Source organism: Astatotilapia calliptera, chromosome 8 (genome assembly GCF_900246225.1).
Source record: "Astatotilapia calliptera chromosome 8, fAstCal1.2, whole genome shotgun sequence".
Lineage (NCBI taxonomy): Eukaryota > Metazoa > Chordata > Actinopteri > Cichliformes > Cichlidae > Astatotilapia > Astatotilapia calliptera.
Window position 1 is genome coordinate 20953682 of NC_039309.1, and position 17380 is coordinate 20971061.

A 17380-nucleotide genomic window follows, 5' to 3' on the forward strand; every position below is an offset into this window, starting at 1 on the left:
ACCTTTGCAGCATACGTGTTGCTGTATGCTCGTCGTGGCTACCCGGAGTTTCCAGCAGCAGCCCGTGAGGAGCTTAGCCTGCATGCTTTTCTGCAAGGACTTTTCCCAGAGCGACTACGCCAACACGTCCGCCTGGCCATGCCTCAGACCCTCCGTGAGGCGCTCCTTGAGGCTGAAAGGGCCAAGCCGGTGCTCACCTCGCGACCTAACCAGCAGGTGCCCCCCCCCCAAACTACCCCCAAATCAGAGCTGCAGACTGCGACGGGGAGGGGAGGTCGCCAAGATGTCCCAGCTGCAACCCTCGGTGCCCCGGAGGCGTCCTCGTCGACTGACCAACCGCTGCTATCGGTGCGATGAGCCTGGCCACGTGGCACATGACTGCCCAGCACCAGCCCCGAAGACCAGAACTATGCAGCGTCAGGGAAACGAGGAGGGAGCGGTGTAGCGAGGGGACCACCGCTCCAGCTTCCTGCCCCCCTCCAAGGACGATGCACAGCGGTTGGGCACCTCAAGGGACTCTACCTGAGCTGCTGTGTTGAGGACCAGCCATGCCAGGCCCTGGTGGACACAGGGTCTACCATTTCCCTGATACGACCTGGCGTGCTCCCTGAAACATCCGGGCCACTGGTGAAGGGTTGGTTGCCCACAGACACCCAGCTGATGACAGTGACGGGGGAGAAAACTGTTATGCGGGGGAAGAAACCGTTGCGGATCCGAGTGAAGGATCTAGAGCTGGTGCACGACTTCTGGCTCGCCGACATTCAAGACCAGTGCATCATTGGCCTGGATCTGCTGAGCCGCTGGGGGGCCTGCGTCGACACCGCGAAGCAGGCTATCACTCTTGGCGCAGAGACTTTTGCCCTCCAGCGCGGCCAAAATGCAGGGAGCGGGGACCAGACGAGACAGGCGTCGGGCAGCTGCCGCTCAGCAGATTTCGGATGCCGGTGGCTCCGGGTCATCTCCACTCGCCTCAGCCTCAGCCTCAGCCTCTCAGCCCGACAAACCTCCTTCGACCCAGACCATCGAGGCTGTTGATGACCTTTGGCAGTGCAGCAGCGTAGGCCTCAACGTCGACCAGCGCCAGCGGTTGAGGTGCCTCCTGGACAAGAATGTGGACATCTTTGCCGCCAGTGACAAAGACTGTAGGCAGACGAGTCTGGTCCAGCACACCATCGACACCGGCTCTGCTCTGCCCATCCGTCTGCGCCCACACCGGCTGCCCCTCTCAAAACGGCAGGTAGCGGAAGAGAAGATCCGTGAGATGGCTGCGGCTGGGGTGATCGAGCCGTCCAATAGCCCATGGGCGACACCTGTGGTTCTGGTGGGGAAGAAGGATGGCAGCCCGAGGTTCTGCGTGGACTTTCGCCGTCTCAATGCAGTCACCATGAAGGACTCGTACCCGCTGCTACGGATCGACGAGGTCCTAGATTACGTTACCGGCTCCAGTTGGTTCAGCTCCCTCGACCTACGCAGCGGTTACTGGCAGGTGGAGCTAGCCCCCCACGCAAGGCCTAAGACTGCATTCACCATTGGACAGGGGCTGTGGCAGTTCAGGGTCATGCCATTTGGGCTCTGCAATGCGCCAGCGATGTTTGAGAGGCTGATGGAGAGGGTGCTCGTGGATATCCCTCGTAGCCGCTGCGTTGTGTACCTGGATGACTTGTTGGCGCACGGTGGCGACTTCGACAGTGCACTGTCTCACCTGAGCGAGGTCTTGAGTGCCATCCGACGAGCTGGGCTGCAGCTCAACCCCGCGAAATGCCGGCTGTTGGTGAGAGAGACCACGTTCTTGGGCCATGTGATCAGCACTCGAGGTGTCGCCACTGACCCCGCAAAAGTGGCTGCGGTCCGGGACTGGCCGACTCCCTCGAACGTCCAAGAACTGCGGAGCTTCCTGGGCCTAGCCTCCTACTACCGTCGGTTCATCAAGGGGTTCGCGACGATAGCCAGCCCCCTCCACTGCCTGACTGACAAGGGACAGCTGTTTGGCTGGGGGGATGCCTGTGCTGCGGCTTTTGCACAGCTGAAGGAGGCCCTCACCAGAGCCCCAGTCCTGGCCTACCCCAACGCCCGGCAACCTTTCATTGTGGACACTGATGCTAGCAATGTAGGAGTCGGGGCGGTCCTTTCCCAGCAGGACGAGGCTGGAGAACGGGTGGTGGCGTACTTCAGTCGTGCCTTGGGGCGAGCCGAGAGGAACTACTGCGTGACCCGGCGGGAGCTGCTGGCCGTAGTGCTAGCGGTGCGGCACTTCCAGCCATATCTGCACGGCTGCCGGTTCCTCCTGCGCACTGACCTTGCATCTCTGACTTGGCTCCTCAACTTCTGTCGCAGGTGCTTGAGCTGGTCCACGGCTCGGTGGGGGAAGGACACTATGGGAACGCCAAAACTCTCCGCCGCCTCAGGGGACGGTTCTACTGGCCTGGCTGTCGACGGGATGTGGAACTTCATGTGCACTGCTGTGACACCTGCACGGCACAGAAGGGCCCAACTCAACGCTCCACTGCCCCCCTTCAGCAGTACCTGGTGGGGGCCCCAATGGAAAGAGTGGAAGTGGACGTCCTAGGGCCTTTCCCCGTCACAGAGTCAGGGAACCGGTATGTGTTGGTGGCTATGGACTATTCCACGAAGTGGCCAGAGAACCACACCGCTCCACCCATAAAGCGATGGCTTGGTTGAGCGCTTCAACCGCACGCTGGCCACCCAGCTCGCCATTCTCACCAGCCGCCACCAGCGGGATTGGGACCGACATCTGCCCCTGGTCCTTTGGTCGTATCGGACTGCGGTTCAGGAGTCCAGCCAGTGCACACCTGCCGCTCTGATGTTTGGACGGGAGCTCCGGACGCCTGTGGATCTAGTGTTCGGGTCCCCCCCCGAGCCGGAGATTGATGGTGGGCCAGAGATGGACTACTACAGGAGGCTGAGGGAGCAGCTGCAGGTGGTTCATGACTACACCCGCCAGGCCCAGGCCAGCGCCGGAGTACGACAGAAAAGAGCCTACGACACCAAGTGCCAAGGGGGGGTTTTCATGCCTGGCGACAAGGTTTGGGTGTACTGCCTGGTTCGCAAGAGAGGAGTGTCCCCCAAACTCTGCAGTCACTGGCAGGGGCCGGCGGAGGTCGTGGAGCGGCTAACAGATGTGGTGTACCGTATCCGCATGCCGGGCCCGGGGCGCATGGTGGTGTTGCACCGGGACAGGCTCTCACCGTACTGACCGCTCGCTCCGGCAGATGCCAGGGCAGGGGATGATGATGGCACCCCATGTTCTGACCCGAGTGACTTTTCCCCCGCCGGTCGTGACCGGCCAGTGCGCCAAAAGAAGGCACCTGGACATTTGCAGGACTTTGTGTGGGGTTATGGGGTCGTCGGGGACGACTGACCCCTTAGGTGGGGGCTATGTAGCGGGTCAGGGTTGTTCGGGGTTCTGTTTGTACAGTTATGTTTTGTTTATGTTGCCATAGTGACGGGTGACGCCCTCTCGCTGCGACGGTGTGTCCTTCCAGGGTTAGAGGGCGCCCTGTGTGTTGTTGTTGTTGTTGCCGCGCTGAGCAGTTAGCTAGCGGCAGTGTTCTTCTGCAAATGTTAATAAACGGCTGTGCTCCCTGGCTAGCTCACAGGAAGCAAGACCAAACGATACCTCCGTCTCCTCCTTGTCCGAGCTCGCCACAATATGTTACAAAATATATATTAGCAATAATTTAAAAAAACGCTGAATAGCAGTATCTGTAGACTGTACTGATAATACATACAGAGAAAACCCAACAATCAGATGACCCCTATGGGCAAGCACTTTGGTGACAGTGGGAAGGAAACTCCTTTTTAACAGGAAGAAACCTCGGGCAGAACCAGGCTCAGGGAGGGGCGGGGCCAACTGCCACGACCGGCTGGGGGTGAGAGAAGGAAGCCGGGATAAAGACATGCTGTGGAAAAATCTTGACATGAAGAACTTGAACTTATTTATATAACTTTTAATATTATACCACAGTATATTTCAAACTAAATAGGCATCTCATTCTCTTTCTCTTGAAAGTAATTTTTTTAAAGATATAATGCATTTCAAATCAAATCAAATCAAATCACTTTTATTGTCACATCACATGTGCAGGTACATTGGTACAGCACATGTGAGTGAAATTCTTGTGTGCGAGCTTCACAAGCAACAGAGTTGTGCAAAATACAATAACGTAAACAAGCAAAATACAAGAATGGCTACATCTGAAACTAATAAATATATGTACAATATATAATAGTATATGCATTTCTGGATGTGTATACTAAATATTTTTCTACGTGTGTGTGTGAGTGTGTGTGTGTGTACACATATTTTACAAATTAAATAGAGTAAACAATAAATAAAATATATAAAAATATACAGAGTTGAGACATGTGCAAAACAGTGGCATTACTGTACAGTATGGAGTGCATAATGTTAAAGTTCCAGTAGTGAAGCTAAGGTGTCTATGACGTGTTCAGCAGTCTGATGGCCTGATGGAAAAAGCTGTCTCTCAGTCTGCTGGTTCAGGACCGGATGCTGCAGAACCTCCTTCCTGATGGAAGTAGTCTGAACAGTTTATGGCTGGGGTGACTGGAGTCCTTGATGATCCTCCCCGCTTTCCTCAGGCAGCGCTTCCTGTAGATGTCTTGGAGGGAGGGAAGCTCACCTCCAATTATCCGTTCAGAGCACCGCACTACTCGCTGGAGAGCTTTGCAGTTGTAGGCGGTGCTGTTGCCATACCAGGTGGTGATGCATCCAGTGAGGATGCTCTCAATGGCACAGTGATAGAAGGTCCTGAGGATGCGGGGGCTCATGCCGAATCTTTTCAGTCTCCTGAGAAAGAAGAGGCGCTGCTGCGCCTTCTTCACTGTTTTGTTTGTGTGTACTGACCACGTAAGATCCTCAGCCAGATGTACTCCAAGGAACCGGAAGCTGTTCACTCTCTCCACAGCAGCGCCGTTGATGGTGATGGGGGTGTGTACTTCTCTGCACCTCCTATCAAGTCCACTATCAACTCCTTTGTCTTTGCGACGTTGAGGGTGAGATGGTTGTCTTGACACCAGTGGGTCAGGGCGCTGACCTCCTCCCTGTAAGCCGTCTCATCACCATTGGTGATAAGACCCACCACTGTAGTGTCGTCCGCAAACTTCACAATGATGTTGGAGCTGTTAGAGGCTGTGCAGTCGTAGGTGTAGAGTGAGTACAGGAGAGGGCTCAGTACACACCCCTGTGGAGCACCAGTGTTCAGTGTGATGGGGGATGAGGTGATGCTGCCCAGTCTGACCACCTGGCGTCTGTCAGACAGGAAGCTAAGGATCCAGCTGCAGAGGGAGCTGCTCAGTCCTAGATCCTGCAGTTTCCTGTCCAGCTTCGAGGGAACGATGGTATTGAATGCTGAGCTGTAATCTACAACAGCATTCTCACATACGTGTCTCTCTTCTCCAGGTGTGACAGGGCAGTGTGTAGTGTCAGGGCTATGGCATCATCAGTGGACCTGTTGTGGCGGTATGCGAACTGTAGAGGGTCCAGTGAGTCGGGTAGTGCAGAGCAGATGAAGTCCCTGACCAGCTTCTCGAAGCATTTGCTTACGATGGGGGTCAGGGCTACAGGTCGCCAGTCGTTCAATGAGGAGATGGTGGAGGATTTGGGTACAGGGACGATGGTGGCCATTTTGAAGCAGGCTGGGACTACAGACAGAGAGAGGGAAAGGTTGAAGATGTGCGTGAACACTCCAGCCAGCTGAGCCGCGCATGACTTGAGGACGCGGCCGGGAATCCCGTCCGGACCAGTAGCTTTGCGCGCGTTCACCTTCCCGAAGCACCTCCGCACATAATCCTCAGACACAGTGTGCGCACTGACGTCATCCGCAGTGCGCACACTGTCCGGTCTCATGGTGTTCGCTGTGTCGAATCTAGCGTAGAATACGTTTAGATCCTCACACAGAGAGGCCGTGGTCTGCGGTGTGCTGGTTTTCCCTCTAAAGTCTGCGATCGTGTTTAGTCCCTGCCACATACTCCGAGGGTTGTTGCTCCACCCTGTCCCTGTACTCACGTTTGGCTGCTTTGATCGTCTTCCGGAGTTGGTAATGTGCGTGTTTGTAGTCCGATGTGTTCGCGGAGGCAAAGGCGGTGCTCCGTGCCGCGCGAACATCTCCGTTAATCCAGGGTTTTTGATTTGGGAAGGATTTAACTGTTCTGGATGGGACGACATCTTCCACGCATTTCCTGATAAATCCGCAGACTGAGTCTGTGTACTCGTCAATGTCCCTAGCAGCCACGTGAAACATTTCCCAGTCCGCGTGATCAAAACAGTCCCGCAGCGCAGACTCCGATTGGTCCGTCCAACAGTGCACCGCCCTCCGGGTTGGAGCTTCCTGTTTCAGCTTCTGCCTGTAGGCGGGCAGGAGCAGGATGGAGCGGTGATCTGATTTGCCGAATGGGGCGCGGGGGAGGGCTTTGTACGCATCCCGGAAAGAGGTGTAGCAGTGGTCGAGTAGCCGATCTCCACGGGTGTTGAAAAGGATGTGTTGGTGGAGTTTGGGTGAGACTTTCTTCAGGTTTCCCTTATTAAAGTCTCCGGCTGTGATAAACGCTGCCTCTGGGTGTGCGGTTTCCTCGCTGCTGATCGCGCTGTACAGTTCCTTGAGTGCTCGGTCAGTATCGGCTTGTGGCGGAATGTAAACAGCCGTAATAATCACTGCTGTAAATTCCCTCGGTAGCCAGAATGGCCGGCACTTAATCATCAGGTACTCCAGGTCCGGTGAGCAGAAGGATTTGACCGGGTGCACGTTCGCATAATCACACCAGCTGTTGTTGATCATGAAACACACACCACCGCCTCTGCTTTTCCCAGTAAGATCCTGTGACCTGTCCGCGCGATGCACGGAGAACCCCGGTAGTTGTATTGCGGAGTCCGGTACCTTGTCCGATAGCCAGGTTTCTGTGAGGCAGATCACGCAGCAGTCCCGCATCTCTGGCTGGAATGAGATCCGTGCCCGAAGCTCGCACAGCTTGTTCTCCAGAGACTGCACATTAGCCAGTAATAAACTGGGTAACGATGGTCTGTTAGTGCGCCGTCTCAGTCGAACCAGAACGCCAGATCTTCTCCCTCTGCGTCGGCGTTTGCGGCCTCCAGGGCCAGAGAACAAAGGCGTCTCAGGTGAGATGAATGGGGGGTCTGCAAACGGAGCGTCCGTGTTGCAAAACTTGAACTCCGGAAAGTTATAAGAAAGACCGTCTTTTATGTCCAGTAAGGTTTGTTGGTCGTACACAAGGAGACATGTGCTACTCGCGAAAAAATGAAGGAAAAGTAAAATTAAACACAGAAAAAAGCTGTTGCTTGGGGGAGCTCGCAACGAGGCTGCCATACTCGGCGCCATCTTGGATAACAACTTGGGGTCAACTTGAAAGAAAGGCAGACATGTAATATAAAAGTGAGGTCCGAGTTCAAATATGAGATGATATTTGACTGTGCAATGTGATATTTAGAATCCCCATATACCAGTATTATTTCCTAAACACAAACACAGGCAGTAAAGATATTTTATGAAAGTTTGAACTTTTTTGACCTTGAAGGCGAGGTCAGAGGTCAAATATAACACGATATTTAAGATCTTTATACACTACATTCTATATGTTGACAATAAACACCACACTTGTAGGACTCTACAGGGAGTGCAGAATTATTAGGCAAGTTGTATTTTTGAGGAATAATTTTATTATTGAACAACAACCATGTTCTCAATGAACCCAAAAAACTCATTAATATCAAAGCTGAATGTTTTTGGAAGTAGTTTTTAGTTTGTTTTTAGTTTTATCTATTTTAGGGGGATATCTGTGTGTGCAGGTGACTATTACTGTGCATAATTATTAGGCAACTTAACAAAAAACAAATATATACCCATTTCAATGATTTATTTTTACCAGTGAAACCAATATAACATCTCCACATTCACAAATATACATTTCTGACATTCAAAAACAAAACAAAAACAAATCAGCGACCAATATAGCCACCTTTCTTTGCAAGGACACTCAAAAGCCTGCCATCCATGGATTCTGTCAGTGTTTTGATCTGTTCACCATCAACATTGCGTGCAGCAGCAACCACAGCCTCCCAGACACTGTTCAGAGAGGTGTACTGTTTTCCCTCCTTGTAAATCTCACATTTGATGATGGACCACAGGTTCTCAATGGGGTTCAGATCAGGTGAACAAGGAGGCCATGTCATTAGTTTTTCTGGCCAAACTGGTGGCAAGTGGCATCTTGGCAGCTGCACGCTTGACTTTTCTCAGTTCATGGGCAGTTATTTGGCGCCTTGGTTTTTCCACACGCTTCTTGCGACCCTGTTGACTATTTTGAATGAAACGCTTGATTGTTCGATGATCACGCTTCAGAAGCTTTGCAATTTTGAGACTGCTGCATCCCTCTGCAAGATATCTCACTATTTTTGACTTTTCTGAGCCTGTCAAGTCCTTCTTTTGACCCATTTTGCCAAAGGAAAGGAAGTTGCCTAATAATTATGCACACCTGATATAGGGTGTTGATGTCATTAGACCACACCCCTTCTCATTACAGAGATGCACATCACCTAATATGCTTAATTGGTAGTAGGCTTTCGAGCCTATACAGCTTGGAGTAAGACAACATGCATGAAGAGGATGATGTGGACAAAATACTCATTTGCCCAATAATTCTGCACTCCCTGTATTTCTGTGTTATGAGGCTTTTTTAAGTCAACCTTGAAAACTTTGGTGGATAAGATAAATTTAATGGAATGTTAACATGACCCCACTCTGCACCCTGTAGAGGTGACACACACACACACACACACACGCAACTGCTACCAAAAACATAACCTCCTTTGTGGCGGTAATTAAAGCAAAGGACCAGAACCTCTTGCTACAAGCCTCATTCACTCAGTCATCCAGCACTTTTATTCTGTTCCCAAGTCTAACAGTTAGGCACGCACCCACATGTCAGGAGTTCAGTATCTTGTCTAAAGATGATTACAGTAAACATGCAGACTGGAAGAGGGAGCAAATCACATTGCTTTCTATGCCACCATTGCGCTTGAATGGAGTCACATTTCCCTTATTGACCATTAACAAGGGAATGTAGTTTTCAATTTATTGTGCACAAAACTTTCAGATTACAGGGAAATGGTGTCTGCTGTTAAACATTTAAGTGACTACAGCAGAATCCTGATGTAACAACTTGAGCGTTTAGATTAAACAACATCAAAGTACAGAATGTGTGGAGAAAATGTGTTATCATATTTCCATACATTTAATATATTTAGTTTAGATTGGACTTTGTGTTGGTAGCAAAGGAAAAATCTGAATGAAAACAAGCTGCAGTCAACACCAGAGGATGCTGTGGTGCATGCAACCTCGTCAAATACAGAACCACATAACCGGGCCAACACACTGAGATCCCCACACTTCTGTCAACTAGGTCGTCCCTACGTGACCTGGGGGGAAAAAAAGACATGTCTGTCACAGCTCAACAGTTGCCTCAAGACACTTTATATTGTAGGGTAAAAACCTTACAATGATAGAGAGAAAACAGAACAAAGCTAAATAGCATTTTTAGATTGAGATTTTAAAAAAAAGAATATAAGCAGAAGCCTTGACAAATGCCGTGATGTGAGGTAATCTGTTCCTGGCCTGGACTCGGTGATTGCCTTTTCAGACATCATCATCAGAGAGTCTGTCACATTTGACAAAGAAGGGCCTGTGGTGAAACACTTCGCTCAAGGCCACCTATGTTTGTGATTCAGGGTAGTGACAGCATTTAACAGTCGCTTCAGCTTTAGATCAGCTACCACCTACCAGCTTCAGACCTTTCAGCTGCTCCTGCTCCAGGATGATATACTGCCACGGAGAGCCCGTTCATCTCCAGTCAATGCGTGTGAGTGGCCACTGTATCTTCTCAATAGACATTCGAAATGATATAACCATAACAGATGCAGGTCATGAATCAAAGGTCTTAAACCACCCGGCTAGCTGATCTGTTCCACAGGTGCTACTGTCCAAATCTGCTCTGGATAGACAACGTGAAGGCACCGCATAGATGTACACACAGAGAGTGTAACCGGCCCTGCTGTCCTAGTCTCCGTTCCCTGTGCTGTCCTTTCTCCCTGATGCAAGTCTACATCTGAGACTCACGCAGACCACACCGACTATTCCGGCCTTGTGTGAACCGAGCTTGTGAACGCAGTGACCCCATCAAATCAGCAAAGCCAGAGAGAAAGCAAAGGGGGGAGAAAAAAATACGTGAGTGAAAATTCTGCACAGCATATCAAAGCATAACTCTTGTACCCTTTCAGTTGGCCCAGCTCAAATTAGAACAGCATAAAAGTCTGCGAGTGCCTGAAAACTAAGGATCACACATGTTTCAAATATGCTGAATTTTAATTGATAATAAATTGTGCTTTTGTAGACCTCAGACGATGCATTGAAGTAGTTAAAGGTGTTTTTTTAATGCACATAGGTTGGAAAATGAGAAGAGAAGAAAAATAATTGATGGCTTTTGCGGTTCTTTTAAGGGATTTTTTGTTTGCTTGTTGAGCTAGTTTCCTCAGATGAACTGTTGGTTTTACCTGCTTGGCCTTAATCCAAACTAAATTAAAGGGACAGTAGTGTGGGTATGCACTCATGAGGAAAGCATTATGAAGAACCCTGACTGTTATACTTGGTCCTCTGTGCACCACTGAAACAGTTTTGACCTGTCAGCATGAAGCTATTGTGGTTCAAATCTTCATGCACATAACCCTGATATGCTTCACTTACAGGACTCTCCACTACTGACTGTGAAAAACGCACAAGCATTCCCATTTTGGAGACACTATGATGTAGTTACCTGGTTTGTGCATTGTATCCAAGCTCTGCGAAGGTTCATGATTCAAACCCTCACCTTTCTATGTAAAGTTCTGGAGTGTTAAAAACTGCCTTAAATATTAAAAGAATGTGCATTACTGGGTGAAAAGTGGTTCTGGCTGATAGCTGTGAAATCAACTTTAGCATTCTAACTCATTCTTTCACTATGCAATCATTTGAGTACTTTTCTTTTAATGATAAACCCTCTTCTTTAATGCAGATTTTCAGTCTTTATCTTTTTGTCCATGTAGAATTGGTCATTAATGTAAAACTATGCAGATAAGCAAGTACCACTATACCCTGGTGACAACCACACACATACAGAATAATCCAACAAAAGATTTGAATATCATGGTAATTTAGACCTTTCAGTGACTTCTTTGAACTGGTCTTTTTCTTGGGTGGAATGACTGACATAATTCGGGCTGGATACTTGACCATTCATCTTGGTAGAATTTGTAGAGCCCATTTTAATTACTTGGTTTACAGTTAGCACACTCAAAAAAATTTCAGTGGGGTTGAAGCAGGAGCTTTGGGAGCCATTTCTTAATAACTGCAGATTCTGAGAGTTATTCAGCACTTAAGTTCTGGACAAAAACCTTAACTGCTGCCCTCAGATGAGAATAAATTGGTTAGGATGTTCAGGAACAACCAAGGAACCACCATGGCTCAATCCTGCCAAAAATCAACACCTTCAAGCGTGACTATAATGTGCAGCTGCCCATATGGATGAGCCAAACGTCTTGAGATAACTTTAATGGTTGCATGTAACAAACAGTGAGCAATTTGGTCACAATGAGAAGACCTATATTTGGAGGATGAGTAAACCTGAGGCTTTCAAACCTAAGAAAATTAGACCAACTGTCAAACATGGTAGTGGTAGCATCACGCTCTGGGGCTGTTTTGCTGCCAGTTGTACTGAATATTGTTAGAATAATGAAAAAGTGGGGCTACTTCCATGTCCTTCAACTTCATGTCAAATCAACAGCTAGTTGGTTGAAAGTTTGATTCAGTTTGGGTGTTTCAACAGAAAATGATCCCAAACAAACAAAACTGGTTTGGAATAGATAACAACAATTAGCTTCTGCAGTGGTCTTCCCAAAGCCCCAACCTCAACCCTACTGAAAATGTATGGACTAGGCTTAAAAGCCAAGTCTGAACAACGAAAACCAACCAATTTAAATTAACTCTACAAATTCTGTCAAGAAGAATGGTCAAATATCCAACTAGGATTATCCCAGAACCTCATTGATGGCTACTAAAAGAATGTGGTCAAGGTGAGTCTTGCTAAGGGAAATTTAACCAAATCCTGCTTTTCACCTTGTGTGGATTGAAGAAAATCCAAAATTTCAAACTTATGCACCAAGCGATCGAGCAATACAGTTGAAAACAGCTTTTGCTAGCTTTGCTTGACTCCTTAAATATACATTAAGAAACATGGCTGTTTTGTCTTGTGCCTTGAAGCCCTTCTTTGCAATGTGCAGAAGTTAGGGAATTATAGGGAGTAAGCAAAACCACTATGTAGCTTATGAGAGTCTATGTTTCAAAACTTAAAAGTATCTTGTTTTGAATTGATAATTTGCACAAGATGTGGAGGTGCCACCCTGCACTCCCCTGTTACACCCTTTTTGTACAGCTATACTTGCATATAGAGGCCCCAATCTCCGTAATTAAGTCCTTTAATCAGTTATCAGGTATATCTAATTAACTTGTATTTCTAAACGGCCATCTTTCCAAAATAGCATTTTGATCCATACAGTTAGTTTGCTTTTAGTTGTCAAAATCTGGAAAATCTGCAAAAACATACCAAAGATTAAACTATCTTTAGATCAGCTATGTGAATGAAGCAGTCAAACCCACAGACCTCAGTGTCCTGAGGAGTTGTCTGTAATGTCATCCCGTCCATAGTGGATGGGATGAGGGATTGAGAGATTCTAAAATGAATTAACAGCGTATCAGAGAGCAATAAAAGGTTGGCAAACTTTGTGTTTGTGTTGTTTATATCACTTTCTGATGTGATCCAAGGTGCTGCAGATCTAATATTTTTCAGAGTCTAGAGACTCAACAGCTGCTGAAGTGCAGGTCTGACCTCCCGGGGGGTTTTGCCAGTAAAGGAACACCATACATGGGCTGATCTCTGCCTCCATCACCGCTCTGGATGGGAGAAACAGAATCTCATCTGGGAAGTAGAACACCCTCGTCGAAGCCCACCAAGGCCTTTTCCTAGTAACCCAGAGATGCCGGCTGGCACGGCATGAAACACATAACTCTTGTATGGGAGTGGATCTGAGGTTTACGGCCTGGGATCCTTACCCAATTAGGCTGGACCATGGAGGCAAAACAAAATAGGGTGAAGTTTTTACAATGCCACATGGGTGTTTGGAATGGATGGGTTCTGTTTGGAGGTTTGCAGGGATGAGGAGGGGGGCAGGGTGGACTGTGGATATGCTATTCCCAAGTCTCTTTTATCACAACCTGTCAGCGGAGCTACACAGGTACAGTACACAGAGAAGCTGCTGTCTGTCATCACAACAGGTACAAAGGCACCAAATCTGGTTCCGCACTCCTGTTAGCCTTAAAAAGTAAGATCGCTATGACTGTGCCCTATAATCCCTCATAATATGGTGTTACAAGACAAGAAATGAGGAGGAAAGAGAAGATCCCAAATGTTTATTTTCTTTATACATTACACAAAATACAAAAGTCCACTTGATTTCAGAGAGGATGTGAGGTACAAAATCAAAGACAAGCTTCCATGGTAATAAATACCCAAGAAATAAGAGAAGGACGATATAAAATGAGCAGCTGCTTTGGAGAAAATGTGGTAAATAGAATATTTTACAACTCATTCTTTTGGATGAAATCTATGCAGTCATACTGCATATGCAGTATGGCATATGTCCTGGTGTGCCACACCGAGTAAATGTTAGGATGTTAAAAGTTCCTGGTCACATAACAAGTATTTAAAATGGAGAGTTCAAATTGTTTCATGCTTTGATGCCAAACGTCTACAAGCTATATTTCTGCATAGGTCAGAGAGGATATGAGGGAGGGCAGAGTAAGGTAACTCTCCTGTGTTCACTTACATGGCATTTGGGTTAATAACTCCAATGGCTGGACAAAGAAATGCTTCCCTGCAAACTGACAACACAAAACATAAACAACATCATAGTGAAACATTAAGAACTCCAAATGTAGCTAGAATGCTCAAAAGATCTCGACAGTACTGTGGGCAATGTTCAGAATATAACAGCTTAACATTATGTACAGATATTAGCCCTACTGAGGGCTGTTGGTGATCGCTTTGAGAATGTCACATGTGTTCTTAGAGATGACTTCTTTCAGTTTCCGTACCCGACGAGGGCTAGATGCTCCCACGTAACTCTCAGGCTGAAGGATGGCCATGCCATCGCTGACATTGCCCATGATGATGACCTGGCCCTCTGCAGCAGCAGCTGTGATGTTGGGGCATGGGCAGTTCCAGTCCATGTTGATAAAAGTGACCTCAAGGGGCTCCTTGCCAAAGAAGCGGAGACCCATCTTCTCATCTTTGAAGATCTCCTCCACAGTCACGAGGGCGTGGCCTGAGTCTTTCTCCTCTGTCAGCTCAGACATGCGACCCAGGATGACGAAGTCGCTGCGGCAGAAGCTCGTCACCATCTTGCCTCTCGGCTTGCAGGCCTTGCAGTTTTGGTTTTTGGGGAAGGGGCACATCTCCTCGCAGCCTTCTTTAGATTCAAAGTTGTTGTCATTTCCTTCACAACCGCCGTAAATGAAGGACTGACACTGCTGTAGGGTGGTGCTGTACGCCCACCGCGGCTCGTATGCCTTGCAGGGGCCTTGCAGGGTGGGGAGCCCACAGGGGCCCGACAGTTCTGGACCACAGCACTGCATGCACTCCTCGTATGTCTGGAACACCTTCCTGGGCTGCTGGCTGCTGTTGTGGCAGTGCGTAAAGGAGAAGCAGTTGTTGGATTTGGACTCGTAGTACCAGCTGACTTTCTGCAGCTCACTCCCACAATCATCTGCGCTGTCAAGGGGTTTCAGACATTCGTCAGGCAGGCAGCGGGTCTGGTTCTTGGGTTCAGGAGTTCTGTGTAACTCTGTGGGCAGCACAGTGAATGGGTGTTTGGCTTGCACTAAACCGGATGGGTTCTGAGCCGTGCAGGTGTAGACCCCTGAATCGCGCAGCTGGGCGTTATAGATGACAAGCTGACCGATGTTTGTGACCACCATGTTACCCCTAACATGATTGGGCCTCATGAGAACCCTCTCTACCCCATCAGGCATCTGCTTCTCCCATGTGATCTCAGGCCGGGGGCGACCGATGATGTCACACAGGAAGCTTGCCGTTTCCCCGACATTCACAGTCTGTGGAGTGGGGCTGCTGATCAGTACAGGTGGCTGAGGCTCGGTGGTGGGTGGGATAGTCGCCTGAAGGGTCGCAGTGGTTGGCCGGAGAGTGGTCACCTGGGGGAGAGAAGGGCTTGTGTTGGGCCACATCAGATGGAAGCGGCACGTGACAACAGTCAGGGTGATGCCCTTGGAGCACGCCTCTGCATCCATGTAGCACTTGTTGTAGTAGGTCATGCTGTCAGAGGCGCAGGTAAAATGTGGCTCCTTCTCACAGCGGTCCCGGCATTTGCACACCGGCTGACCGTCCCAGATGTCGCACTCAGAGCCCTGCTGAGTGCACATGAAACCGGCGCAGGTTGCTTCCTTTGGCATTCCCACGGGGCCCTTCTTTCCATCCACATAACGGGCTGCCACACAGCTTCGATTCCCACACACATTTTGACAACACTTCTCATAGGACTCGCACTCCTGCAAGAGGAGAAGGGGGGGGAAAAGTGCTTTGAATCCAAGATGGAACAAAACTAAACTTTCCATGTGAGATATAAACAGTTAAAAAAGTCAAAAGCAACTTACATACCTAAAACAGAAGCAGCTGAAAAATAACTACAACTAGAAAGAGTCATGCATGATATGATATTTACAAATTAAATAGAAATAAAACAGAAATATTGCACCAGTAAGGCACATATTCTAATAAAGTAAATAAATGTGTAATTGTTCTTTTTCTACAGTCATAATTACAGAGTCTGTCATCATTTTTGTGCACTTGTATTTTGAGTTTAGTCAATTTGATAAAAAACAAAACCAAGGACATCAAACAATGTGGCACACTACCATCACAATAATATAGCTATCCTGACTTTTCTTTCTTTCTTTTTTGTTCACTCTATTTGAAAATCCCACATGCACTATTAACAAAAAATAAAACAAACCACGATAAGCTTTCATTCCAAGTTACTGCCATGACATTACCTGGTCAGATTCACACTCTCGTGTGCAGGTGCTCATGGCGTCTACCCACAGGTTGGGGTTCATATCATTGGGGCAGATCCCCCCGTGCGTATAGTCAATGTGGGTCAAAACTCCGACCTGGAGCTCCATCCACACTGACACACACGTCAGGAACCAGATCCAGCGCGGAAACAGCATCCACCACATCTTCAGAGCGGCGCGCAATTCAACAAGTGCTGAAAGTTAAAACAACCAAACGAACAAAGTAATGTGTGTTTCTGTGATCCGGCTGTAAATCAGTTGTTCTCGAAATAAAGGCAGGTGTGCAAACGAGTCAAAGCGCATCAGTCTCCAGAGTCCGTGCGATGTGTGTCAGTTGATAAATTCACTTCTCTATTTATACCACCAACCCTCCGCCATCGCTGCTAACAAGACGCGCCAAGTAACTCGCAAAATGACAGTTATGAGTTTCTCCTTAGATGTTGAAAGAAGCTTAAAAAAAAAGCGAAAAGCTGGCGGGGCACCTGCCTGTGAAAAGGATTGCTGGTAACCCCGTTTAACCCTTTGCGGTCCCCGCCGGCGCCAGGGCGCACCGTGCGCTATGACGCACGGAATAAAAAAGTCTCAAAGGCATTTTTCAGCTTACAAAAAATGTAGTTCTTATTATTTAACGACTGCAAAACAGCAAAAAACACATGTTAACACACATTCAGACTGTTTGAATTAAAGCTGCGGTTTTTACAGGTAACAAGAAGTGATGTACTTTGCCTTTACATACTATGAATATAGAATATTACTTATATCACACACACACACACACACACACACACACACACACACACACACACACACACACATATAAGAAAAATGAGTCACTTTTACAGAAAATAAAACGACAACAGCTGAAATAATGAAAATTTAAACGATTCATATTTTAACTGTTCATCATTTAAGCATATTTGCAACAGCTAAATTTATCTGGGTGAAATCATTTAGAGGATTTTTCTTTTCTTTTTTTTACAGATGTTGAAACTCATATTTTAACAAACACAATATGCTCTTGGAAAAGACTGCATTTTTAAAGAAAACAAAACCATGTCATAGTTATAATTTTATTCTAATATGCTTAATTTTTTCATTACTTAATATTAAAGACAACTGTTTGTAAAAATCTATAATGGGCCAAATAAAGGGAAATT

The 17380-nt window shown here is 47.8% G+C and overlaps 1 protein-coding gene across 1 annotated transcript; it reads right to left on the bottom strand.

Annotated features, from left to right (window-relative positions):
* Nucleotides 1–13583: 13583 nt before the first annotated feature.
* On the bottom strand, nt 13584–16610 carry wfikkn2b (WAP, follistatin/kazal, immunoglobulin, kunitz and netrin domain containing 2b). The gene is made up of 2 exons (XM_026177653.1): nt 16203–16610; nt 13584–15698 (listed from the first exon to the last, which is right to left on the bottom strand). Exons 1-2 carry the CDS (start codon nt 16386–16388, stop codon nt 14154–14156), a joined length of 1731 nt encoding a protein of 576 aa, XP_026033438.1. The 5' UTR covers nt 16389–16610; the 3' UTR covers nt 13584–14153.
* Nucleotides 16611–17380: the final 770 nt, after the last annotated feature.